The sequence below is a fragment of the Phyllobates terribilis genome, unplaced genomic scaffold (genome assembly GCF_046119375.1).
Source record: "Phyllobates terribilis strain yellow unplaced genomic scaffold, ASM4611937v1 Scaffold_5__5_contigs__length_657084704, whole genome shotgun sequence".
NCBI classification, from domain to species: domain Eukaryota; kingdom Metazoa; phylum Chordata; class Amphibia; order Anura; family Dendrobatidae; genus Phyllobates; species Phyllobates terribilis.
Window position 1 is genome coordinate 136288840 of NW_027362765.1, and position 27307 is coordinate 136316146.

Here is a 27307-nt window from a genome sequence, read left to right on the forward strand (position 1 = left end):
GTTAGGCTTGAGCTGCAGGTAACCACCAGATAGCACTCCAGAACAGTTCGTGGTACTACAGCAGCTGACCCCAGGGGTTAGGGATGAAGGTACGGACTTGGAGTGTCAGGCAAGACAGGAACAGGGCTACTGGTTGTATGGATACTGGTGCTGGTTCAGACAGAGCAGATACAGGTTTGGAAAAAACTACTAATACAGACAGGACAGGTTTAGGTACAGGATTAGGTTCTGGCAGGGCGGATTCAGGATAACAGGACAGACTCTAATACAGGGTAGCAGAGCGGGTACAGGAACAGGGACCTGACAACGAACTAGTGGGTACAAGACTAACTAGGTATTGTTGCTCAGGCACCTCCCTACAGGAGAGGGTGCCTTAAATACCTAATGCTTCCCAACTATAGGCTGGGGGAATTTACAGAGTACGTACTACCCCTGTAAGAAGCGGGGAGCACGCGCCCTAAGCGCATTGCCGGGAGACTTGCGTGAGCCCTGGGACCAGGAAGCCACAGCGGATGCCAGAACTAGAGAAACCGCCGATTGGCCGTGGCGCCAATTATATCAGCGTTCCTTCTGGAAGGAGGGAGAAGAACCATGCAGGGACCCCCCTCCTTACATCCTCTCCTCTCCAAACCTGAAAGGAACCTCTTCAGGAGAAGTAGGGCATGAATATTCTCCTTGGACTCCCACGATCTCTCTTCGGGACCAAATCCTTTCCAATCCACCCAAAAAAAAGTTTTACCCCTCACCTTTTTCATGGCGAAGATGCTCTTCACCTCAAAGACATCCTCAGAGCAGGCTGGTGCAGGCATGGAACCAGGATCCCTGAAGAAATGGCTCAATATAATAGGCTTGAGGAGAGATACGTGGAAAGAGTTAGGCTAGCGTAACGAGGCTGGAAGCTTTAACTTGTAGGACACGGCATTGATTTGCTTGATGACCTCGAAGGGACCGATAAAGCAAGGATCCAACTTATAAGAAGGGACCCTGAGACGGATGTATCTCCAGGAGAACCGCACCTTATCCCCTGGATAAAAACATGGTGGATCCATGCGTTTTTTGTCAGCATGCCTTTTCATCCATTCAGACGACTTCTCAAGAGTGACTTTGTTGTCCTCCCAGATCTTGGAAAAATATTTAGTGAGAGCATCGACTGCAGGGACACCAGGTTGTCGTTCAAAGACAATGAAGAATGGTGACTTTGCAGAGGCATTGCTTACATGAATATTATAGGAGATCTCCGCCCAAGGCAAAAGCTTGACCCAGTTGTTGTGGTGCACATTCATGAAATGACGCAGAAAATTAGACTGGTTGACCCTCTCCACTTGACCGTTGGATTGAGAATGGTATGCAGAAGAGTCCAAGAAGTCCAAGAGCACATTCAAAAGTTTACAAGTAGCTCTACAGAATTTGAATGTGAACTGGATGACCCTATCAGTTACAATGTGAAGAGGAAACCCGTGAAGGTGGAAGATGTGCTGAATAAACTTCTCAGCGAGCACGGGATCAGACGGAAGACCAGGCAAAGGGAGCCATCTTCGAGAAGCGGTCTGCCACCATCCATATGACGGATCATCCAGAGGACATAGGGAGATCTGTAATAAAGTCCACGGCGATGTGCGGAAAGGGAGCTGAAGGCACCGGAAGTGGTAAAATAGAAGATGCTTAGGAGTCTTGTTATGAGCACAGGAAGGACAGGCTGAAATGAATTCCACAAAATCTTTATGCATGGTTGATCACCAATAATGACGCAAGATAAGTTGAGAAGTCTTTCTCTATCTAGCATGACCAGCAAACTTTGAAGAGTGCCCCACAGCACAACTTGCTTCCTCTCTGATTCCAACACTAAAGTTTTCCCTGGAGGAATCGGAGACAAATTTACCAGAGCCACAATAACCATCTTGGAAGACTCGATAATAACTTGGGGTTCCCTCTCTTGGTCGGTGGGTAGAAAGGACCTAGAAAGCGGAACCGCCTTGACATTCTTGTCAGCCGACCGAAAATGTAGGAGAAAGTCAAAATAGGCAAAGAGCAGCGACAACCTAGCTTAGCGCGGATTCTCGCTTTGTAAGCAAAGTTCTTATGATCGGTGTATATGATGATCGGGTGAACTGCCCCCTCGAGTAGGTAACGCCACTCCTCTAAAGCCATCTTAATCGCCAATAACTCAGGATCACCAATCGAGTAGTTACATTCAGTGACCATTCAACCGGAGGAAGACCTCTGCATGGGAACAGCCCTGCCCCAGAGGATGAGGCATTCACTTCCAGGAATAATGGTTTGTTGATCTCGGGCCTATGTAGTACAGGAGCAGAGGAGAAGGTATGTTTTAGGGAGAGAAATGAGTTCTCAGCTTCCGGAGTCCAAACCTTTGGATTGGCGCCCTTGTGGATCCTCACTGAAATTAAGTCAGTTTGAGAGGAGAAGTGAGGAATAAACTGACGGTAATTATTGGCAAATCCTAAAAAATCGCTTGATGCCAGCAGGATGCGGCCATTTGAAAATTGAAGACACCTTGTCAGGATTCATCTTTAAACCCGTGTCCAAGTTGATATATTCTAGGAAAGGCAGAGAGGACTGTTTAAGGACACATTTCTCAAACTTAGCATACAGGCGATTCGCTCTTAGTCTTTGCAAGACCTGGCGATTGTTCCTCCTATGAGACGGCAGATCTGGAGAGAAGACCAGGATATCATCCAGATCTCACTTCCTCCTGCGGCCTTGCTCAATGGTCTGCTGAAGCCACTCAAAGATGGCCACACGCTAGACCTCATCTTCACCCGCCTCTGTTCCCTATCTAACCTCTATAACTCTCCTCTCCCTCTCTCTGACCACAACCTACTTACATTCTCTGCCCTCTCCTCTCCAGGTCCACAATTCCAACTTCAGAAACTTGCACACCCTTGCAGAAACCTCAAACACCTTGACCTACACTCACTCTCTGAATCTCTCCTCCCTCTTACAGACATAAATTCCTTACACGACGCAGATGTTGCTGCTGCTTTATATAACACCACAACAGCTGCAGCTTTCTACTCGGTTGCCCCGCTCACACATACCAAAGCTTGAACATTCAATAGGCAACACTGGCACACCAACCTGATTAAAGAACTGTGACGGGCCTCCAGGGTTGCTGAGCGGAGATGGAAAAAAGCATTCAAACAATCCCTCACTATTTTCAAGTCCACGCTCACAGCAGCAAAACAAACCTACTTCTCATCTCTCATATCCTCTCTGTCTCACAACCCTAAACAGCTATTCAACACTTTCAATTCTCTCGTCCGTCCCCCAGCGCCTCCTCCCTCTCATCTCATCTGAAGTGTTTGCCTCATTCTTCAAGCAGATTGACAACATCAGACAAAGCTTTTGCCTAAAGTCCCCATAACCCCTCCTCATATGTACTCAACCTTCCTCCTCCAAACCCAACTTCTCCGCCATTACAGAAGATCAAGTCTCTGCTTTACTCTCCGAATTACACCTCACCACCTGCAAACTTGACCCAATCCCGTCCCACCTCATCCCCAACCGTACCACTATCTTCATTCCAACCCTAACCCACCTGTTCAACCTGTCACTAACAACCAGTCTCTTCCCCTCATGTTTCAAACACGCCTCAATCACACCAATCCTCAAAAAGCCCCTCGTGACCCATCCTCTCCGACTAGCTATCGCCCCATATCACTTCTCCCCTATGCCTCAAAACTACTGGAACAACACGTCCACCTTGAACTGTCCTCCCACCTCTCCTCAAGTTTCCTCTTCAACCGCTTACAATCTGGCTTCTGACCGCATCACTCCACTGAAACTGCCCTGACTAAAGTCACCAACAACCTACTTACTGCCAAATTCAAGTGACACTACTCCGTCCTCCTCCTCCTGGACCTGTCATCTGCCTTCGACAGTCGACTATTCCCTCTTACTACAGACTTTTTCTTCTCAAGGCCAAATCTGGGATGCCAAATCTTGGATCTCTTCATACCGAACAGACCGGACGGACATTCAGCGTCTCCCACTCACACACCACCTCCCCATCTCACCCCCTATCTGTCGGTGTCCCCCAAGGTTCAGTTTTAGGGCCCCTGCTCTTCTCCATCCACACCTTTGGCCTGGAACAGCTCATAGAGTCTCACGGCTTTCAGTGGCACCTCTATGCTGATGACACACAGATCTACCCCTCTGGACCCGATATCAACTCCTTACTAACCAGAATCCCACAATGTGTGTCCGCCATCTCATCCTTCTCTGCTAGATTACTAAAACTTAACATGGAAAAAATTGAATTCATCATCTTTCCCCCCACCTCACTCAACCCCCCCCCATCTGACCTATCCATCAAAGTTAATGGCTGCCCACTCTCCCCAATCCCACAAGCTCGCTGCCTCGGGTTAACCCTGGACTCTGATCTCTCCTTAAAACCACATATCCAAACCCTATCCACTTCCTGCTGACTCCAACTCAAAAATAGCTCCAGCATTCGCACAGTCCTCATCAAAGACTCTGCAAAAACACTAGTGCATGCCCTCATTATCTCCCGCCTCAACTACTGCAATCTCCTGCTCTATGGCCTCCCTTCTAACACTCTCGCGCCCCTCCAATCTATCCTAAACTCTGCTGCTCGACTAATCCACCTGTCCCCCCAATGTTCCCCGGCCTCTCCCCTCTGTCTCCCCATTGCCCAGAGACTCCAGTTCAAAACCCTAACCCTACAAAGCCATCCACAACCTGTCTCCCCATACATCTGTGACCTAGTCTCCCGGTACTTACCTGCACGCAACCTCCGATCCTCACAAGATCTCCTTCTCTACTCCCCTCTTCACATGATCACATACAAGATTTCTCCCATGCATCCCCCTACTCTGGAACTCTCTACCCCAACATTTCAGACTCTCGCCTACCGTGGAAACCTTCAAAAGAAACCTGAAGACTTACCTCTTCCGCCAAGCGTACAACCTGCAGTAACTACCGCTCTACCATATTGCTGCACGACCAGCTCTACCCTCACCTACTGTATCCTCACCCATCCCTTGTAGATTCTGAGCCCTCACGGGCAGGGTCCTCTCTCCTCCTGTACCAGTCGCTGACATGTTTTGTTTAGATTATTGTAAGTGTTTTTGCTATGTATACCCCTTTTTCACATGTAAAGCGCCATGGAATAAATGGCGCTATAATAATAAATAGGAAACCACCATGCAAGAAAAAAGGAGATCTCGGAAGATGTCGTTCACAAACTCTTGGAAGACAGCTGGGGCAAACAGCATAACACGGTACTCAATGACTGTCTCGGGTGTTGAAAGCAGTCTTCCACTCATCTCCTTGTCGTATGCGGATTAGGTTGTATTCTCCTCTCAGATCAAGCCTGGTGAAGGTCCTGGCATCTCTAAGACGATCAAACAATTCTGGGATTTCTGACAACAGATATTTGTTTTTAATCATGATCTGGTTGAGACCTCTATAATTTATACAAGGTCAGAGAGTTCCATCCTTCTTCTTGACAAAAAAAAGAAACCAGCTCCTGCCGGTGAGGAAGACTTCTGGATGAATCCCCTTGCCAGGTTCTCCCTACTGTAATCAGACATGGATAGAGTCTGCACCTGACACCGAGGGTAGATATGACCTCAAGTAGGTGAAGATCCCGGGAGAAGGTCAATGGGACTATTGTACAGCCTACATGGAGCTAACGTTTTCACTTCCTGCTTATCGAAGATGTCATCGTATGACCAGTAAGCGGGTGGCAGACCCGGCAGAGTAGATGGTGTCACCAGCGGCCAAACTGGACGTATAGGGATAAAACACTTTTCGTGGCAAGACTGTCCCCAACGAAGCACCTCACCAGATTTCCAGTCTAGGACGGGCTCGTTAATACGTAGCCATGGCAGGCCCAGGAAAAGTGGATGGGACAGGGTAGGCAACACATAGAAGGCGATCTTCTCTGTATACAGAATTCCTATCTGGAGCTCCACCTGCTTGGTAACAAAATTAATGAATTTGGATAGGGCCCTTCCATGGACAGATGACACCATCAAAGGACGCTGGAGGCGTCTGACGGGAACCTGGTAGCGTTCTACCATGGCTTGCTACATGAAGTGTCTAGCCGAACCGGAAGTTATGTAGGCCATCTCGATTAACCGAGTAACTCCACTTGACATGGATACAATAAGAGTCAACAGTAGAGAGGAATTATTATCGCCCAGGGAAGGCTCTCCCACAGACCCTAGGCTTGGGAGTTTCCCCGACTTCTTGAGACAAGAGCGGATGAGATATTCCATGCTACCAAAGAAGATGCATAATTCCTTGACACAACGGTGCTCCTGCCGTTGCTCAGCCAACTTAAAGCAGTCTTCCTGCATAGGTTCCGGAGAGTCAGCTGCCGCAGAAAGCTGGGGAATGAGCACATGCGGCTTCACCTGTGTGCAGCGCTTTGAACTCAGCATTAAGTATGCTTCGTTCAAAGCGCTACCATTCCTGACGGTGTGCACATACGCTAAGTATTTGATAACTTGCAAAATTGGCAGTGTTTCCCTCCTACAAAGAATGGAGAGGTCTGTAATTTTTATCGTCCGTACACTTCAACTGTGAGAGACAGAATCTAAAAGAAAATCCAGAAAATCACATTGTATGATTTTTAAATAATTAAATTGCATCTTATTGCATAAAATAAGTATTTGTTCACCTACCAACCAGCAAGAATTCTGGCTTTCACAGACCTTAGTTTTTCTTTAAGAAGCCCTACTACTATGGACTCATTACCTGTATTAATTGCACCTGTTTGAACTTGTTACCTGTAGAAAAGATACCTGTCCACACAATCAATCACATTCCAAACTCTCAACCATGGCCAAGACCAAAGAGCTGTCTAAGGACACCGGGGACAAAATTGTAGACCTGCACAAGGTTGGGATGGGCTACAGGTCAATAGGCAAGCAGCTTGTTGAGAAGGCAACAACTGTTAGCATAATTATTAGAAGATGGAATAAACACAAGATGACTGCCAATCTTCCTCGGTGTGCGGCTCCATGCAGGATCTTGCCTCGTGGGGTAAGGATGATTCTGAGAAAGGTCAGGAATCAGCCCAGAACTACACAGGAGGACCTGTTCAATGACCTGAAGAGAGCTTGGACCACAATCTCAAACATTACCATTAGTGACACACTACGCAGTCAGGGATTAAAATCCTGCAAGGCACGTAAGGTCCCCCTGTTCACGCCAGCACATGTCCTGGCCCATTTAAAGTTCTCCAATGACCATCTGCATGATCCAGGGGAGGCATGGGAGAAGTTCATGTGGTCAGATGAGACCAAAATAGAACTTTTTGGTATCAACTCTCCTCGCCATGTTTGGAGGAAGAAGGATGAGTACAACCTCAAGAACACCATCCCAACCGTGAAGCATGGTGGGGGCAACATCATACTTTAATAATAATAATCTTTTTATTTATATAGCGTCAACATATTCCGCAGAGCTTTCCAATTTAGACAATTTTTGGCTACTGTCCCCGATGGGGCTCACAATCTACATTCCCTATCAGTATGTCTTTGCAGTGTGGGAGGAAACCCATGCAAACACGAGAAGAACATAAAAAAAAACTCCTTGCAGATGTTGTCCTTGGTGGGATTTGAACCCAGGACCCCAGTGCTGCAAGGCTGCAGTGATAACCACTGAGCCACCGTGCTGACCATATCTTTGGGGGTGCTTTTCTGCACCGTGGACAGAACTACTGCACCGTATTGAAGGGAGGATGGATGGGGTCATGTATTGCAAGATTTTGGCCAACAACCTCCTTCCCTCAGTAAGAGCATTGAAGATGGGTCATGGCTGGGTCTTCCAGCATGACAAGGACCTGAAACACACAGCCAGGGCAACTAAGGAGTGGCTCCACAAGAAGCATTTCAAGGTCCTGGAGTGGCCTAGCCAGTCTCCAGACCTGAACCAAATAGAAAATCTTTGGAGGGAGCTGAAACTCAATGTTGTCCATCAACAGCCCTGAAACCTGAATGATCTGGAGAAGATTTGCATGGAGGAGTGAGCCAAAATCCCTGCTGCAGTGTGTGCAAACTTGGTCAAGGACTGAAGGAAATGTCGGACCTCTATAATTGCAAGCAAAGGTTTCTGTACCAAATATTAAGTTCTGTTTTTCTATTGTATCAAATAATTAATTTGCATTTTATTGCAGGAAATAAGTATGTAAAAATCATACAATGTGATTCTCTAGATTTTTTTTTTAGATTCTGTCCTCACAGTTGAATTGTACCTATGATAAAATTACAGACCTCTCTATTCTTTGTAAGTGGGAAAACTTGCAAAATCAGCAGTGTATGAAACACTTATTTTCCCCACAGTATGTCCCCAGTTATGCCACACACATAAAAAACTAAACAATTATACTCACCTCCCTTTTAAATCGCCAACTGCATGGCGTCCTCTTCTGAAGCCAAGAGGTGACTTCAGCATGCAAGCGACGGGAGAGCATGACGTCACTTTCATGCGCCCAGTCACGTGCACGCAGGCGTCAGCTGCTGGCCTCTGATTGGCCACTTCAACTGGATGTGCGTCAGAGGATGCACATCCAGTTAAAAGCTTTGGCTTGCTTCGGCGGCCCCCACCCGCACGGGCCCGGTCACGGCTGCAGTCGTTACACCCCTGCCCTCATGAAGACTTGCAGAGCTGTTGTCACAGCATAAGGAGTTGAGCCATGCAAGCGCCTCTCCTCCAAGGTGGGAGATCAAAAATGCCACTTTCTCAGAGAGAAACTGGCTGGACAGCACTTCATAGTGCAGCATGCTACACCACTGCTCCAGGAGTGCTCCTGGGGGGTCCTATACCATCCACAAGTGCGACCTCCCACTTTTGAAATTGTTGTGGACACGAGGGAAGCGTTGAGGGGTCCAGCGACCCACTTCAGCTACCGTGACATCTTATCTGCTGTCAGTGAGGCTACACACTGCAGCTGGCCCTTCTGCAACATCTGGCGCCTCCCCAGTGGCCCACCACACTCTGAAGGGAAGGTTAGGCTTGAGCTGCAGGTGGCCAACAGGTACCACTCCAGGGCAGTCCTCGGTACTGCAGCCACTGACCCCAGGGGTCAGAGACGCAGGTGCAGATTTGGAGTGTCAGGCAGGACAGAAACAGGGCCCACTGGTGGTATGGATACTGGTTCAGATGGAGCAGGTACAGGTTCTGACAGGGCAGCTTCAGGATAACAGGGCAGACTAATACAGCATAGCAGAATGGGTACAGGAATAGTGACCTCACAACAAACTAGGGGGTACAAGACTAACTAGGTACTGAAATTGCAGGGGAGGGTGCCTTAAATACCTAATGCCTCCCAGCTATAGGCTGGTGGCATTTGCAGAGAGCGCGCGCTACCCCTTTAAAGAAGCATGGAGAGCGCGTGCCCCAAGCGCGTTGCCAGGGGACTTGTGTAACATGCGCAAGCCCTGGAACCAGGAAGCCACGTCGGATGCTGTAGCAGGAGACGCCGCCGAGCAGCCATGGCAGTATGTCGGCATCCCTGCATGGTTCCTCTACCTCCTACCAGCAGGGACGCCGACGTTACACTGTGTATCTCACACACTAATCTGCAGTATTGTGGGGTCGCCAATATCTTCTTTTCGTGTATTTTATAGGACGATAGCACTAGTTATTTGTAGCAAGATTTGGTTTATGTAGAAACAAGCCAGGTTTTTTTTTTTTGCACTTGGACAGATGTTTCAGTGAGATCAAGCTAAAAGCACGATGAGACAGCAGTGGGTCGCATCATGAAGACCCACTAGCAAAGTGGTTAAATTTGCATCATCTATACAATTCTGAATTTGAACGCAGGAAGGTAAAACAGGGAAAGAAGGCAAAGGGGACATTGCTATACAGAGTAATTTGACATACTTGCATCTTAGGTCATGGTATAGGGCACAGCCAAAATCAAGGCACAAAGCTCTTCTACAAGTTTTTTTTTTTTCAGTAAAGTTGTACAAAAATAATAAATTTTACATTCTGTACAAAGATAATCCAGCAGTAAAAGAAAAAAGAAAACATGAAAAGTGAGGGAAGTTGAACAGAAGGAAAGGGAGAGATCATGTTTGTGAGGACGGAGGTCTAACATTCTGCACAGAATCGAAGATTTAAAGATCACACAAGGTCGTTTAAAAGGACGAAATGAAGGAGAAAGGGGTGAACCAAAAAATAAAAGTGTGGCTAATTTGCCACAAGTGCCCAGGTTGTTTTTTTTTTTTTTTTTTTTTTTAAATAAATAAGTTTACATGTTGAAATTCATTTTGCAAGAATTTGTTTTTCTTCTAGAAAAAAAAAAAAAAAAAAAAAAAAAAAAAAGGCACCTTGTCTAAAGGCATAAAATCCAATCTATGTAAAAAAAAAATTTTGTTGCTCTATCTCCATCACGGCAATTTCTACTGGCGGAGGTGCATCTTCTGGATAATGTCCCGACAATCATAAAAAAACCCTTCGAATATTTTCCATATCCACTGCACACGTGAAGTGAGGGTAACAGTAGTGCCGCCCATCCCTGCTTGCTGTACTGATACTCTGTAGACGGCAGGAACAAACAAAAAAAGTTCCAATCAATATAAGCAGTATAATATAATCAAAAACTAAAAAGTAGCCATTGAACAAGACACACCTATAATGTATTAATCAGATAACTCCTGTCGGAGGACATTGCACCTCCAATATAGACTTTCTATAGCATGAGAGACCCCAACAATGAATACTAAACTGACAACAAAAATTCTGAGCGCTATATCTTAAACCCTTAAAGCACTGCACCTTTATACCATGGTGCAGGAATCCTGCACTATTAGTTTGGAACCATTTATTAACAAATACATGCTCTGCGGTTTTTCAGTGCTGTGGAGTTGGTGTCCATTTTGGTGGTGTCGGTATACAGTGGCTACGGAATGTATTCAGACCCCTTTAAAATTTTTAACTCTTTGTTTCATTGCAGCCATTTGGTAAATTTTAAAAAGTTCATTTTTTTTCTCATTAAAGTACACTCTGCACCCCATCTTGTCTGAAAGAAAATAGAAATGTAGAAATTTTTGCAAATTTTATTAAAAAAGAAAAACTAAAATATCACATGGTCATAAATATTCAGACCCTTTGCTCAGACACTCAGACATGCTGTCTATTTCCTTGTGATCCTCCTTGAGATGGTTCTACTCCTTCATTGGAGTCCAGCTGTGTTTAATTAAACGGATAGGACTTGATTTGGAAAGGCACACACCCGTCTATATCAGACCTCACAGCTCACAGTGCATGTCAGACCAAATGAGAATCATGAGCTCAAAAGAACTGCCCAAGGAGCTCAGAGACAGAATTGTGTCAAGGCTCAGATCTGGCCAAGGTTACAAACGAATTTCTGTATTACTCAAGGTTCCTAAGAGCACAGTGGCCTCCATAATCCTTAAATGGAAGAAGTTTGGGACCACCAGAAGTCTTCCTAGACCTGGCCGTCCAGCCAAACTGAGCAATCGTGGGAGAAGAGCCTTGGTGAGAAAGGTAAAGAAGAACCCCAAGATCACTGTGGCTGAGCTCCAGAGATGCAGTAGGGAGATGGGAGAAAGTTCCACAAAGTCAACTATCACTGCAGCCCTCCACCAGTCGGGCCTTTATGGCAGAGGGGCCCGACAGAAGTCTCTCCTCAGTGCAAGACATATGAAAGCCCGCATAGAGTTTGCTCAAAAACATATGAAGGACTCCTAGACTATGAGAAATAAGATTCTCTGGTCTGATGAGATGAATATAGAACTTTTTGGTGAGAATTCTAAGCGGTAGGTGTGGAGAAAACCAGGCACTGCTCACCTGCCCAATACAATCCAAACAGTGAAACATGGTGGTGGCAGCATCATGCTATGGGAGAGTTTTTCAGCTGCAGGGACAGGACGACCGGTTGCAATTGAAGGAAACATGAATGCGGCCAAGGACAAGAGATATCCTGGATGAAAACCTCTTCCAGAGTGCTCTGGACCTCAGACTTGGCCGAAGGTTCACCTTCCAACAAGACAATGACCCTAAGCACACAGCTAAAATAACAAAGGAGTGGCTTCAGAACAACTCTGTGACTATTCTTGACTGGCCCAGCCAGAGCCCTGACCTAAACCCAATTGAGCATCTCTGGAGAGACCTGAAAATGGCTGTCCACCAACATTCACCATCCAACCTGACGGAACTGGAGAGGATCTGCAAGGAAGAATGGCAGAGGATCCCCAAATCCAGGTGTGAAAAACTTGTTGCATCATTCCCAAGAAGACTCATGGCTGTACTAGCTCAAAAGGGTGCTTCTACTCAATACTGAGCAAAGGGTATGAATACTTATGACCATGTGATGACACAAAGTGAAAAATTTAAAGGGGTCTGTATACTTTCCACACCCACTGTATAATGGCCCAACTCAGACACCTAAAATATATAATAAACTGGGTAAAGTAGTTAAATGCAGTATGTGCTGAATATTTTTTCTTAAGAAAAAAAAAAAAAAAAAAAAAGGACACAAGTCATCATATATTGCTGGATGATCAACAGCCTACTAAAAGGAAAAAAAAGCTCCGACTGAGGTAGCAGAAAGGATGAGTAGGCTATAGGACTGCCAAGAGCAAGAGGAATTGGGTCTTGCCAGTGCTACTGCTACCATATCTTCAGCCTCAGAGGAGTTTAATTTTTAAAAGTATTCAGACAACACGAAGCAGGAAAAGCGTTTCCGCAGGAAACAATATGCCACGCCCATAACAGATTGACCACATTTCAGCAAAATGTTTCACTTGCTCTCAAAGAAGTAGAAGAGTTCAACCATTCATCAGGCAATTTCATTACATCCAGGAATCGCTAGAGATGTTGCCCATCTGGTCACCGCTTTGCCTTCAACCCAAGTTAGTATAGAGAGGTTGTTCTCTAGCATTAAAATAATCTAGATCAGATTTGAGGTCATCTATGAAGGAAGATCTGATTGAGGCGATACTATTTCTCAGAACAAATCCATAGACTGCACAAATGTTATTCAGCACGTTTTTGTTGAAAATGGTTTTCCCCACTTACTGCATATTTACAATTTATTAAAAAAAAATTTGCGGTCTCACGTTATATTTCAATAAATCTATTTTAGGTTCTATCTAAAGAGCTTGATTATTGTATTATAATGCTGATGAAAAGCCTGATATTACCATTTTACTACAGTAAATTTATCACAAACATGAACCATGCATGAGAAAGTCGGAGGGGGAGGTTTGTGCTTACAGACTCCACAGCCTTACGGTTTTTGAAACCTTTTTTCAATTTACTTATGTGGCATGGCTTGTATAATCCTGTGGATTTAGCCTGTTTGTGATGTGAGTTTTGTGTACTTCATTATTAGGACCCTTTACTTTCCAACTTTTTTTTTTTCTTAGATACGTAAAACATATATGGTTTATATATTTGCCATTTCTCCAAAGTGTCCCCAGAGACATTTTTCATCACAACACTATGCCTCATATTGCTTGTGTTACTGCGAACAGCCTGTGTGGCCTAACCATTCCACCAGGGCCTGCAGCGTCTCTGAACTGAGCACATCTGGGACATCATTAGTCGGCAATTGCAAAGGGAGCTGCCAGCAGCGGATCTTGCTGATTTTTGTGCCCAAGTGCATTCAGTGTGGAAGAAAATTCCTCAAACATACATTAATAACCTTATTTATAGCAGCCTGAGACCATGACCTGTTGGGGGCCATGAGAACTGGAGTTTGGGAAACACTGGTTTAGATAAATTAAGATCACCAAGTGTTTGACCCCTGAGAACCTTAAAAAAGCAGGGTCTCCAAATCCCGTGTGAATGGGAGCAGTAATGCACCTCTCTGAGCACAGCTCCCTTCACTTGCATGGGACTGACGGAGATCGCATTGGCGTCTGTTTCAGCAGTGACTACAGCAGCAGACAAGCATGCATATTACTGTTCCATTCACACAGAAGACTTTGGGACCCTCGTTCTCAAGATCGCTGGAAGACCCTGACCTCATCTATTCAATTGCCTGAATTGATTACTGTGGGGCTATCTGGAAGTGGACAACCCATTTAAGGGCTACCATGGCACTAGTCTTTGCGCTTTTTGCTCCACTGTTACTGGTGTATATTGGATCTGAATATCTCGCACACTAATCTGCAGTATGGTGTATTTTAAAGGATGGAAGCACTAGCTCTTACTTGTAGCAAAATTTGGTTTATGTAGAAACAAGCCAGGTTTTTTTTTTTTTGCACTTGGATAGAGGTTTCAATGAGATCAAGCTAAAAGCACGCACGATGAAGCCACAGTGGGTTGCATCATGAAGACCCACTAGCAAAGTGGTTAAATTTGCAACATTTGTACAATTTTGTGATTTTTTTCCACACTCAACAGGTTTTTGCTTTTTTTTGTAAACCAGGAAGAAAATAAAAACTAATATTACAGATTGATTTGCCCCATGTTGAGCTGAACGCAGGAAGGTAAAACAGGAAAGAAGGTGGGGGGGGGGGGGGATGGGAAGGCAGAGGGGACATTGCTATACAGAGTAATTTGACATACTTACATCTTAGCTCATTGTACAGGGCACAGCCAAAATCAAGGCACAAAGCTCTTCTACAAGTTATTTTTTTTTTCAATAAAGTTGTACAAAATAATACATTTTACATTCTGTACAAAGAATAATCCAGCAGTAAAATAAAAACAAAAAAAAAAAAATATGAAAAGAAAGTGAGGGGTGTTGTACAGAAGGAAAGGGAGTGATCATGTTTGTGAGGACAGAGGTCTAACATTCTGCACAGGATTGAAGATTTAAAGATCACACAAGGTCGTTTAAAGGACGAAATGAAGGAGAAAGGGGTGAAACAAAAAATAAAGCGTGGCTAATTCGGCACAAATGTCCAGGTTTTTTTTTCTTTTTTGAAAATAAATACGTTGATATGTTGAAATTCATATCCAAGTATTTATTGTTTTTTCTAAAAAAAAAAAAAAAAAAAAACACAACAAAAAAAAAAAAAAACAGAAAAAAATGGCACCCTTGTTTAAAGGCATAAAATCTCTTGCCGCTGCCCTCCCGGGTGATGGCAGGGAGCCTCCCAGCTCCATAATATCAAGACACAATATTACAGTCGAGTCCTCTCTCGGTCGGCGGTCAGCAATGCAGTGAAGGAATACAAACTTGATATAATGGGTGACGGTCGGGTGGGTAGAATTAGGCCCATGTCGAGGGATGGAGATAGTCCGTACAGGCTCCAGCCCACTGCACAGACCTCTTCCAGACACGTGTATATATTAGGAGAAGGCAAAATCCTCCACGCGCCGCACTGCATTTAACATTGGCATTTTAAAAGGGGATAGGGCAATCGGGTTAAGGATGGGAGTCCATAAGTCAAGGGTACATTTGGCGCCAGCCCGTGCTGTTTCAGGGCAGAAGGGGGGTGAGGGGCAGCAAGCTAACAGTTTCACAAATTGTCCGACAGCAAGGAAACAAGCAAAAAAAAAAAAAAAAAGTGCAAGCTGGAGAGGGAGATTGCACACAGTTATTCCATCCCATTCTGGGGTGGCTTATTTCCCCACCCCCTTTGTTTTTATGGTTGTGTGGGGGAATCTTTGTAGTTTCATTTTTTTTATTGTATCAAGAGTCCAGAAAAAAAAAAAAGAAAAGAAAAATATGGTGGGGGAAAAAAAAAAAAAAAAAAATAGAGCAACAAAAATTTTTTTTTATTTATATCTCCATCACAACAGTTCGTACTGACGGAGGTGCATCCTCTGGATAATGTCCCGACAATCATTAAAAACCCTTCGAATATTTTCCGTATCCACTGCACACGTGAAGTGAGGGTAACAGTAGTGCCGCCCATCCCCGCTTGCTGTACTGATTCTCTGTAGACGGCAGGAACAAACAAAGAAGAAAAAAAAAAAGGTCAAATCAATATGAAAACTGTATAATATTGCCAAAAACAATGTAACCATTAAACAAGACACACACAAAATGTATCAATCAGATCGCTCCTGTAGGAGAACATTGCAACTGTAATAGCATTAGACCCCAAAAATGAATACTAAGGTGACAAAACAATTCTGAGCGCTATATCTTAACCCCTTAAAGCACTGCTCCTTTATTCTACAATGCAGGAATCCTGCACCATTAGTTTTGAGCCATTTATTAATCAATATATACACTGCGATCTTTGTTAGCTTTTTTCACTTTACTTTTGTGGCATGGCTTGTATAGTATTGTATAATCTTGAGTATTTAGCCTGTTTGTGATGTGAAAGTTTATTGGACTTCAATATTATGACCCTTTACTTTCTAACTTTTTTTTAAAGATACATGAAGCGTATAGGGTTTATATATTTGGCCCTTTCTATAAAGTGTCCCCAGAGCCATTTTTCATCACAACACTATGCCTCACATTGCTATGTTACTGTGAGCAGCCTGTGTGGCCTAACCATTCTACCATGGCCTGCAGCGTCTCTGGACTGGTCTCCTTTCGAGCACATCTGGGACATCATTGGTCGGCAATTGCAAAAGGAAGCTGCCAGTAGTGGATCTTGGTGTTTTTTGTGCCCAAGTGCATTCAGGCCTGCAGAATATTTCTCTGACACCCATTAACAACCTGATTGATAGCAGCCAAAGTGTGTAAGTGCGGGGATTTCAGCCCATGGCACTATGCTGAATTAGTAGATAGGCAAATGATGAAAAAATGGAAACATTTTCAAATCCTATCATGAATACATCTATCCTTCCTGTGATCTCAAAAATTTCAATTTTTTTTCTTTAACTGTTGCACTTTCAATGTTGAGGAGGGTTTTATATACATTGTGGATTTTTTTTTTCTTTAATGCTGCAATATACATATCACTTGCCCTCCCCGACCTGGAAATACATTTCTTTACCAAGTCTGTCTGCTAGACCAGAGTCCAGCCTCAACCAAAAGGTTGGATTCTGATTTGTCCAGCTGACAAACTTGATAAAGAAATATTGTGTGAAACGCATTGCCTGGTCGGAAAAGGCAAGGGACTGAATTTATTGGCCTTCCTTTACTGCTGCACACATGAAATATAGATGTGTGCTTTCCTACCAATCAGATGTGCTGGATTACCTTACTCATACCATATTAGAAAGAATCTGTCAGCATATTTTTGCCATGTGACCCGAGTGCAGCATGATGTAGTGGCTAAGATCCTGATTCCAGATATGCATCACTTACTGGGCTGTGTGTTGCCATTTCAATAAAATCTGTTTTATTAGCAGGAGACTGGACTAGGTGCATCATGCTGTGTAGTCCTCCGGCTCTGTGTAACCCCGCCCGATTAGTAGATTTCTGTCAATATACACTGTACACAGAAATCTACCAATCAGTGGTGGGGTTATAGCACTCAGCATTCTGAGCTCTGCAGCAGAGAAAACTGCATCAAAATGACAACAAGCAGTCTAGTGAGTGACACATTGCTGGAATCAGGGTCTCCGCCCCTACATTCTGCTCTCAGATTACATAAAAACCTGGTATTTTTTTATTTAAAGGGAATCTGACATTAACCCACATCACTGCTATGAATGGATCTACCAGGAATTTAAACAAAAAAAAGGAAGAAACTTACAAGAAACTCATCTCTAATAAAATACTTGGCCCTTGTGACTCTCGGGTCCTCCATGGGTTCTGGAATTGCTGGAATGACAGAAGACAAAACAATCTGATTAGCAAAATTAATCCACAATACCTGGGCAGCATCAAATACTGAAAAAGTTGACGCCAATTAAGATCCATTTATACAAGAGTGTGCAAAGACAACGCCTACCATCATCTGGGGTGGTGTAACGACTAAAGTCTGGAAAGTAGTCCTCAATTTTTGATTTTCCAGCCAAAACTTTGTCTGCAAGTAGATCTTGTTTATTCAAGAAGAGAATGACTGAAATGGTCCGTAGCCACCTGAAGGGGGAGGAAATAAAAGGACACTTGTTCAGGAGTGAGATGCTGTTAGGGTACACTAAACCTTGGGTTGGGATCTTAGTTTTGTACAAGTGCAAGGATGAATTTAAATGTGGGACAACATGAAAGTGGATTTTTATGTAGGATTTACCACAAGTTTTACACTTTGCAAATGCAAAAGTTGAAATCTGCATTAATTCCATAGTAAAGCCACATGCCTTTGCAGCCTGTACAGGCCTATTTTGAGCCTTAATGACCAAAATAAAAATGCCCCATCAATATATTATAGAATGGCACCTTTATAATTAAGTTGACAAAAAAAAAAAACATTTTATAGACCCAGTCTGTGAACGGGCACGCTTACCTCTCTATGTACCAGATTAGATGTATGTTATGGATTTGTGTTTTGAAAAAATCAAATAAAAATGTTGAAAAAAAAAAAAAAAGTTATAAAAAATTATGAGTGGATACCAGACTACATTTCAGGGGTAAAGAGTAGTTGACCTATTGAGACAACACCTTTTAAAACTAAAGCTAGAAAAAGCTACTCATTGGGGTGTTACATGCCAGCAATTAGGATTAATGGTGCATGTACATGACGGAATCCATACATGTCTATATTGGCAAATTAGCCGAGTGTCATTAGCATAATAGGCTTGATTCTCTCGTAAGAGAATCTACAACCTATTGCACCCCCTGACGAAGGCAGGTCTGAAACACGCGATGGGGTTTCGCACCTGAGCATTGGGACCCCGGCATGTGCGAGAGTCTATATCAGGCAATGAATCTAGATTATGCTGTATGTTAATACCTTATTACTATACATATATGGTGACTCTTGCTCCCACTGGGATATATGTGCTGTCTATTTTGGAATACATACCCATATCAGTGATACTATAGAAAGCCATTATACTTAACATTGCCCCTTCCTCGTCTGCCTTTGTTTTGCTCACATCTAACAGTCACATATATGTTGTATCCCCTCCCCACATTACCCTATATTTCTATTATATTTTTATACTTTCTGAACTCTTTGATCGATCGCCTTTTACCCTACAGAGTTTTTTCTAATATATGGTTTGTATCAGGGTTCCCCAACTCCAGTCCTCAAGGCCCACCAACGGGCCATGTTTTCAGGATTTCCTTAGTATTGCTCAGGTGATAATTCCATCACCTGTATAATAGTAAGGAAATCCTGAAAACATGACCCATTGGTGGGCCTTGAGGACTGGAGTTGGGGAACCCTTCTTTACATGACAATTGTCCACAGCAGTCCTTATAATATTACTAGCATGGATTACATTTACATATATATTGAGTTACATTTCCCTTATTAAAACACATCATGCTTTCTTCTGTGAGCTATTTGTAACCTATTCAGTCAGCCCTTACTGAGCCTATCCTCTCAGGAGATAAATACTTGGAAATACCCAGTGAAAGAGGACACCTAGAAGAAGGTGGGCATGTAACCAGACGGTACCTATTGTTCCAGATGCTCTTGAAGAGGTTTAGTGCTTCCTGGAGCCTGTTGGTCTGATTGTCCTCCCGGATCACCATATTATAGCTGCTGCTGGCAACCACGAATATAATCGCAGTCACATCTGAAACAAAAGAACAGGTTTGTTAGCACAGGAAACAATTATTGGATGCCAACACATAGTTGAGCCTTCATCAGCAGGTTATAGTCCTTCCACCATCCCTTGTGCCTTCTCAGAGAATGGTCAAATTCTGCCTTAACCAGAGAAATCTGATCGTGCACGGCCAAGCAGGGAAGCCTAAAAGGCAAAACTTCTAGATCTCAAATTGTGATACAGGGCCGAAGCCATGTAAAAGCTAAAAGGCATGGCAAAATTGTGGTTTAACTAAGTTTAACCTTTGTGTGGGGCCATGTGACGGCTAGGCAATCTAACACTTCTCTCTTTTACTCAGGTAGATGATATTATCTGCCTTGTATTTATCAGTGTGGCAGGACGTTCAATCTCACCATTAAAGCACTGGATCCATTTTCTGCGTTCATCACGTTGGCCGCCAACATCAAACATGCTAAATAAGACAAAGACATTAGTTAGAGAATGTGCTGGTCTAGGGGGGAGTCTTATTAAGTACATATCCCTTTATGATCAGTGGGGGTCCTCGACTTTAGCAATGCTTATTTGGCACTGCTGCCCTTTCTAAAAGTCTCCTGTACACAGCAGCGCTCCCCGAGAATCAGCGAGTATAGAGTGAACTAGTGAAGGGAAGGCAGAGCTACACCAGCGCCGAAGCAGAGGCTTCATCATCTGGGACCCCCTGCATTACTAAATGAAGGACTATCCTAGCAGTAGGTCATCACTTTAGATGTGAAGACCCCTTTAATACCACCACTTGCTATTATAGATACTGTATGATTAGCCATTGCTCCATTGCGGTAGACATGGCACATGCTGCCTCTATGGAGTCATAAGGAGGTACAATGAGAATCAGCCATAACGTAGACCGTCTGCGAGTATGAACCTACACTGAGTAAATCCTGGGCACCCGTGGGCTTTACTTCTCATACACCCAAGTATAAACCCAATTTTTCATGCACCCTGTACTTACTGAAAGTTCACTTTGTCAACCTGAAATTTGGTTTCAAATATTCCCGATGTCAGGACTCGGCATCGTAGTAAATCCTAGAACAGGAAGAGAATATGGAGTCAGTTATAGCAGTTACAGCCATGAACCAAGATCTGCCGACTGCGGTACAGTAATGTGGAAAGGATCTCCGACAGCTTGTTTTCTATATAGGAATTTTAGGCCACATCTGAAGGGAAGGGATGGGCAGTTCTGATTAAACACTTCTCAAAAGGGGAAATTAACCTGAGCATCAACTTAAGAAGGGACACTCAATGGGATGAGACCAAAAGAAAAAGAAAAAAAAAAGGTTAGAAATAAAGAGGTATCCACGTGCCTAAGGGAATCAGCACCTATCCATAGTATGGGTGATAATCGGGGGAGTTCCAACCACTAACACCCCCCAACCTGTGACTCCACCAGCAGAATAGTGAGTGCAGCTCTGGAGTATAATACAGGATGTAACTGAGGATCAGTACAGGATAAGTAATGTAATGTATGTACACAGTGACTGCACAAGCAGAATAGTGAGTGCAGCTCTGGAGTATAATACAGGATTAGTACAGGACAAGTAATGTAACTCTACACAGTGAACCCATAAATTGGGGCATAAACAAGCGGTACAAGAATTTGGACGTGCACTAGGCAGAATGAAGATGAAGTATTGTGAATGGCAAACTGTGGCTCATTCATGTGACTGTACATGCCAGACGGTATATGTGCAATGTGGGATCTTTTAACAGAGACATAAAAAGCTTCTACAATGCCAAATTAAAAAGTCAGTCATTAAGAACCATGTGCCCCAGCCCTCCAGACGTTATCGGTGTCCATACAGTATATATGCGCTCACCTGATCAGTTGGTGTATAGTCATTCTGTTGCACGATGTCAATTTTGTCTAGAAAACTGAGGTAAGAACACACATTTAGAGGTTAAATAAATGTAGCAAAATGGTAAAATTCAGTAAAATACATTTAATAATTTTGGCATCATCTGGCTTCTGAGGTGCTACAGTACCATATAAATAGCAGATTTTATGTTCTCAGCTACATGCTATATAACAGTTCTGTATTATCAGACCTTCTGGACTACAAGATGTAGGATTAAAGGGATTCTTCCATGCATGGTTACTTCCTGCAGCATGTATGACTAATGCTGCCTATATGGTGCACCGCCGCAAGTAGATTTACCAGGATGTGATAACATGTCAAAACAGGAGACAATGAGAACATAAACCCTCAAAAGGGTTATGTATAAAAAGAATGAATGAATAAATTAACATTGGAACAAGTCACCATTTTTTGGGGCCCACGTACCCCTTACCAGAAGAACATACCCTTGCTAATCATTGTTTGGAGTTCCAGATAAGGATGGAGATCTCCATATTCTCCAGCTTCGCTGTGGGTGGAAATCTCCTTTATGTAGAGATCACTGCCCAGTGCTGGCGAGCAGCAGTCACTATGCGGCTGCAGACACTGTGCTGCCCGAGTTCAGAGCATGTATGACCACCGGCACACATGCATAGTAAAGTAGAGCAAAAAGATTTAAAGGACCCTGGTCACACCGCAACAATGAGGTCGTGCAAGGATTATTGATCAGAAGAGGCGCCAGAGATGCCGGCAAGTAGCAGGATGTTTGCAGGGCATTAGTCCGATGGCAAGAGACGTGGCTGGATGACCATGTGCCTGCAAATCCTTTTGCTTAACTCCAGCAGAAGTTTTGAATATAATGAACAGCAGGGGGCGCCATGAGCATTTCTTAGGAAAAAAAAAAAAAAAATGTAAAAATTTAAAATGGTCTTTTTTTGGGGGAGCAAATTAGGCCTGGGGCTACAAGACTACATTGGCCACAACACTCGCCAATGATTGCCATGGCACATCAAACTATAATGAAAGGAAATGTGGGCATGTACCTTACAAGCAGTTGCAAAGTTTTGATCTCTTGAAACTTTCAGGTCACGACCCTCCCCTTCTTCACACTGCACCCCAGCATCGCCATTCTGCCATCTTTGGTTGTGCAAAGGGTATTATGTCCAAAGTCATGCTATTACACCCCAAGCTAGGATATATTCTCATCTTCTTAAATAGGTAAAATCACAAAGCACTTGTAAAAACAAATCAACTTTGCAATTTAGCTCTTGTTAAAATTCTATCTTTATAGCTTGCAGCCTAACCAGAAATTGCCGTTTTAGGCACCAGGAACGAACCACCGCCTCGCAAGCAAGAAGACGGGAAGTTGGGGAGTGCTGTGCTCTTAAAGGGAATCTGTCAGCAGGATATCACCCCCAAACTTTATATGTGCACGTAGCTCTTTTAAAGAAACATCCAGCAATACATTTACATGGCCAGTTTGTTCCTGAGAAATCGGAGTTTGTATTTATACGCAAAAGAGCCATTTGTAGATCTGAAGCCTCTGTCACTCCAGCTCTATTCCCCGCCCAGCACCGCCTCCTCCTGCATGGCTGACAGTTTCTATGCACTGCATCTTCTGGTAAGGGGAACCATCAGTCAAGCAGGAGGTGGCAGCACTGGGAGGGGAATAGAGCTGGAGTGACAAAGGCTTCAGATCTACCATAGTTTAGCCTCCTTTGCATATCAATTAAAACGCTGATTTCTCAGTAATGGACTCACCTTGTATTGCTGGACTTTTCTTTCAAAGAGCTACAAGAACATAAATAGTTTTGGGGGGTCCTGCAGACAGATTCCCTTTAAAAGACTGAACATGAGAAAACCCCTTTAAGACAGGTAGCACATGCCAGACATTTTACTGGCGATCCCATCTTTTATCAGTACGGTGACCATCTACTACTGAGGGCATGTAGCCTTATAGATGCCATGTAAAATCTGAATTACAGGACGATCCTAACCAGAGGTTGTGCGCTCGGATGCCTGGATGTAGCGCACATTCCTCCCACACTGAGGCAGAGGGGCAAAGCTATCCGGAGAGTGAGGCAGCGCAGCTCCGAGCCATCGCAACGGCCCACCTAGACGAAGGATCCCGACCAAGCATGCGGCACCGGGACCCCACAAAGTCCGAACTGATGGATGCACAATGAGCAGCACGAGACCGCAGCAGTGCAGAGGCCTGAGATCTGAAGTCGGACTGGTAGTTTGAGAGGATAATCTAACTTTCCCAGTGTTACATTACAAATGGTCCAGAAATAGCTGCCCGCGCCCTGGCCTCCAGCTCTGTTGTCATGACAATGGGGCCATATTACTATAAATAGCTCGTCAGCACGAAACCTTGTGAGAGATCTCTGGAGCGGGGCCAGGCGGCAGAACAAAGACACACCATTGAGCGGCTCCCCCTCCACCAAAAGCCACAATTCACCCTTTATACTGTGCAAAGGCTTGCTGCAGCTTCCAGATCAGTCATTAGTGGGGTCGGCGCTCGCTACGAGGATTCTGTGCACTCAGCAGTTTTATGGGGGCATGAAGCTAGTAAACTTACAAAGAATGATGCAGATAACCCCCCCACGTCCCAGGCATCTCTCCACGCTGCTTGTGGATTGCCAAGCCTTGTGGGGTGCCCCCTGGGTAGTAGTCACGGCAACGCCTCACACAGGAGGCAGCCATTTTGTAGGTTGGCCCTTTACCAGACCAGATGCACAGATAACCAGATTGGGACACTTGTTCGTGTCCGACCTCAGCTCCATTCATTCTCTATAGGGCTGCTGAAGTGCTGTATTCTGCTCCCTCAAGCACCCCATAGAGAATGAATGGGGCAACGGTCAAACATGCACACCATAGCTATATAAAGTGGCCCGTTCTAGTGATCGCTGTGGGTCACATCACTCGGACCACCACCAATTTAGAAGTCATCACCTATCCTATGTATTGTCTTTCAGCAGAATATCCCTTTAATCTATACTTTGAACAGGGGCCATAAGACGTGTTGCAGGCAGAGCATAACAGATCTATCTCTACAGATACACATACATTACAACGTGCAAGTCTATGGATTTCCCCGCAGTCTTGATCCCAAAGAGCACTAGAGTAAGGGGCACCAAATTTACCTAAAGAGACGCATGTTTCTTTATGACGATGATGCATTTTTTGGGTTGTGCTTGCACTGTAACATGAAAAACACCAGCCATGAGCTAAAGTGGAAGCCAGCTTGTGTCCTAAGCTCAGTCCACTTTTCATAACCTTGTATAGAAAAAGAAAAAACAAAAAAACTTTTTTGCGATAAATATTGTAGCTCTGTAATGCCAGATAATTAATCTCCCCCATAGTCTGGCATAAATCACTGCTATACCAAGCTGCTCGGGCTCCATTTCCATACACAGGCCATGCTACACGTATGAGCCATGAGGGTCCGCACCAGCTGCACAGTGCGAGCGTTCCTTCCACGCTCCGGTGCATTCCTGAGTGGGGCCCCACGTCCTTGCAGACAAAGCCAGTAAACCGTAATACTGAACACTCGGCTCTGCCCTGCCATCATCCCACAGGTTGTCTCCATTTACAGAGGACTGGGGGCTACAGCTTATAGTGGCATCTATTGTAGAAGGTCTGCGGACAAAAGGCCCCAAGAGAAAAAAAAAAAAAAAAAAAAAAGGACAGGGACAAGGAAGTAGCTTAAACAGTGAATTGAGACTGATAACAGAGAGCAATAGGCTGCATTTAGCCTCACTGCAAACATGCTCTAGGTATTACCAGAAAGCACAGACTGGCCCTTTAAACTGCTCGATGACTACCAGTGATTACAGAGGGCAATGAGAAAGGTTTGGCAGTGACTGGAGCAGAGAAGTGAGCAGAGGCACAGCTCAGCCTTCATTGCTGGGATGAAAGTCATTGTGATGCCATTTCCCTTCCTCAGCAGCGGATCCACCCTTTGGTGTGCCCTCCTCCATGACCCAGCCTCCACTACTCCCCCCACCCTCCACCGCATCAGCCAGGCTATAAATAGCTCTGCTGCTCCTAGTTTACACAAGCCTCTTGGAAGGAGGGGCCGTCTCAGCGGATGGGAAGCTCACATTGCCAGTCTGACAATCTAGGAAGCCACTACACTGATCAAGTGCTTCTCATGCCCCATAATCACTGCCAGGTCCCCCTTACCCGGTCTACACATACCCCAGGGCTAATGAGAAGGGCAGCGAAATCTAGTGACCTCTACCCCCCTAACCAGCCAACAAAGACAAAAAGCCCATCTCCCTGTAATAAAGGCTAGCCATCACCAATATCTTCAAGTCCCAAGAGCGGGCAGAGATGCCAATACCTTCCTGGGCAGTGTACCTGCTCACAACTCTGGGTTACCATAGCAGGTAAGGACAACGCAGCGTTAAAAAAAACTTCTAGGACCGGTCCCCTTTAAGTAATCACTTTAATAGGAGTCCGCAACCTGCAACGCTCCAGCTGCTGTGAAACTACAACTCCCAGGATGACCTGACCCCTGCTCTATAGAAAATAACTTAGCAGGTGGCATTGGGAAGCACCAAAAAGGGGCCACTAATCCTCCAAAATCTGCAGCAGAATATGTGTGCTTATACAAGGAACGACAGGTCAAATAGTTCCTCTGACTCCGCTAACCGATCAGGATACGCAGCGCACAACCAGCGCCATTTACTGCAGACTGCTCCAGGCGCAGTGATCGCTCACGCTGCGCTCTCTGTGTAACACTCATGTCAGCTTTATGTAAATGGTTAATAGGGTGAGAGCGGGCACAGCCAACGCTGCAAGTCACCACCGCATCTCCTGCACATACACTGACATCTGGCCCAGCAGAAAGCTCGCAGCCTGCAGGGGTAGGAAGCCTCCCAAGCTGGGGCCCTGCTACCAGGAGGAAGCAGAGACCACAGCGGCCAATAGCGCTACCCAGCAGCCATCAGCTGTCATGACATCACCGGGGCCGTCCAGTAACAGATCCTCCCAAATAGCAACTGCAGGCAATGGAGCCCAGCACTTAACCAGCCCGCACTCCATACACATGGGAGGACGGCAGTGACAGCTCTGGATCCTGCATGGCACAGTCCTCTGCAATGCTGCAGGACGCAGCCACACTGCCATCACACCGTACCCAAGGACACTGCAGTGACAGCTCAGGGACTGTTTGGTTATGGCGGCTCTTCTTGTACAGGCCTCCAGCTTTATCCCCATAGGCTGATGTAAAGCAAGTATGCCCCCATCAAGATCCAAGCCTATACCGGTCCTTAAATATAGCGCTTCCTGCCCCTATATACACCCAGCACATTGCAGAGTCCCCGGAAACCGCTGAACACTATATACCCCATATAGATTCTGCAGGACAGAAAGAGCGGGCACAGCTGTATACATGGCAGATCTCTGCCCCATAATAAATGCCTGGAGATGAGGACGGGCAAGGCAAAGCTCATCCAAAATTTGGAGTGTTGGGGAGGGAGGGAGACTTTGGGATTGAAGAATATTTCCTTAAAAGATTAGGAACCACTGAACTTGTGTTTAACAATATTGCAGCTGGGCATGATCTGACCATTAGTGGTACCGCCATATTCCCAATTGGTACATGTATACCGTAGGAAGGAAGTGGAATATGTGCCACATATCAAATGTCTACGTGTTGTGCTCCAAGGCCATATTTAAATGTTATTGAAAGTTACCTCTGCCAGTCTGCCACACATTACCCGGCACCAATATTAGGTGGCCAACCTTGCAGCTCATGGTAAATACGAGGGACCATACAGCTATTAACACTTAGCTGTAATGTTTGGAAGTAGGGGAGACATATATGAACTCAGCTCCACCGTCAATAATCTGGGGTGAAACCCTTGATATAAGATGAACTGTCCGCCAAGACAGTCAGAGAACGAGTTACATGGCACCGAGAGCCG

General features: G+C 44.7%; 1 protein-coding gene across 2 annotated transcripts in view; it reads right to left on the minus strand.

Moving 5' to 3' along the window:
• Positions 1 to 14585: 14585 nt before the first annotated feature.
• GNAS (GNAS complex locus) overlaps positions 14586 to 27307 on the minus strand; it is a 178293-nt gene continuing 165571 nt past the window's right edge. For both annotated transcript variants that reach the window (XM_073683047.1, XM_073683048.1), the window contains exons 6-12: positions 21354 to 21408; positions 20489 to 20562; positions 19893 to 19951; positions 19389 to 19509; positions 17775 to 17905; positions 17577 to 17644; positions 14586 to 15855 (exon numbers count right to left, since the gene is read on the minus strand). In XM_073683047.1, the coding sequence (XP_073539148.1) occupies positions 15709 to 15855; positions 17577 to 17644; positions 17775 to 17905; positions 19389 to 19509; positions 19893 to 19951; positions 20489 to 20562; positions 21354 to 21408 (655 nt within the window). In that variant the 3' untranslated portion in view covers positions 14586 to 15708. The remainder of the gene's footprint in view (positions 15856 to 17576; positions 17645 to 17774; positions 17906 to 19388; positions 19510 to 19892; positions 19952 to 20488; positions 20563 to 21353; positions 21409 to 27307) is intronic.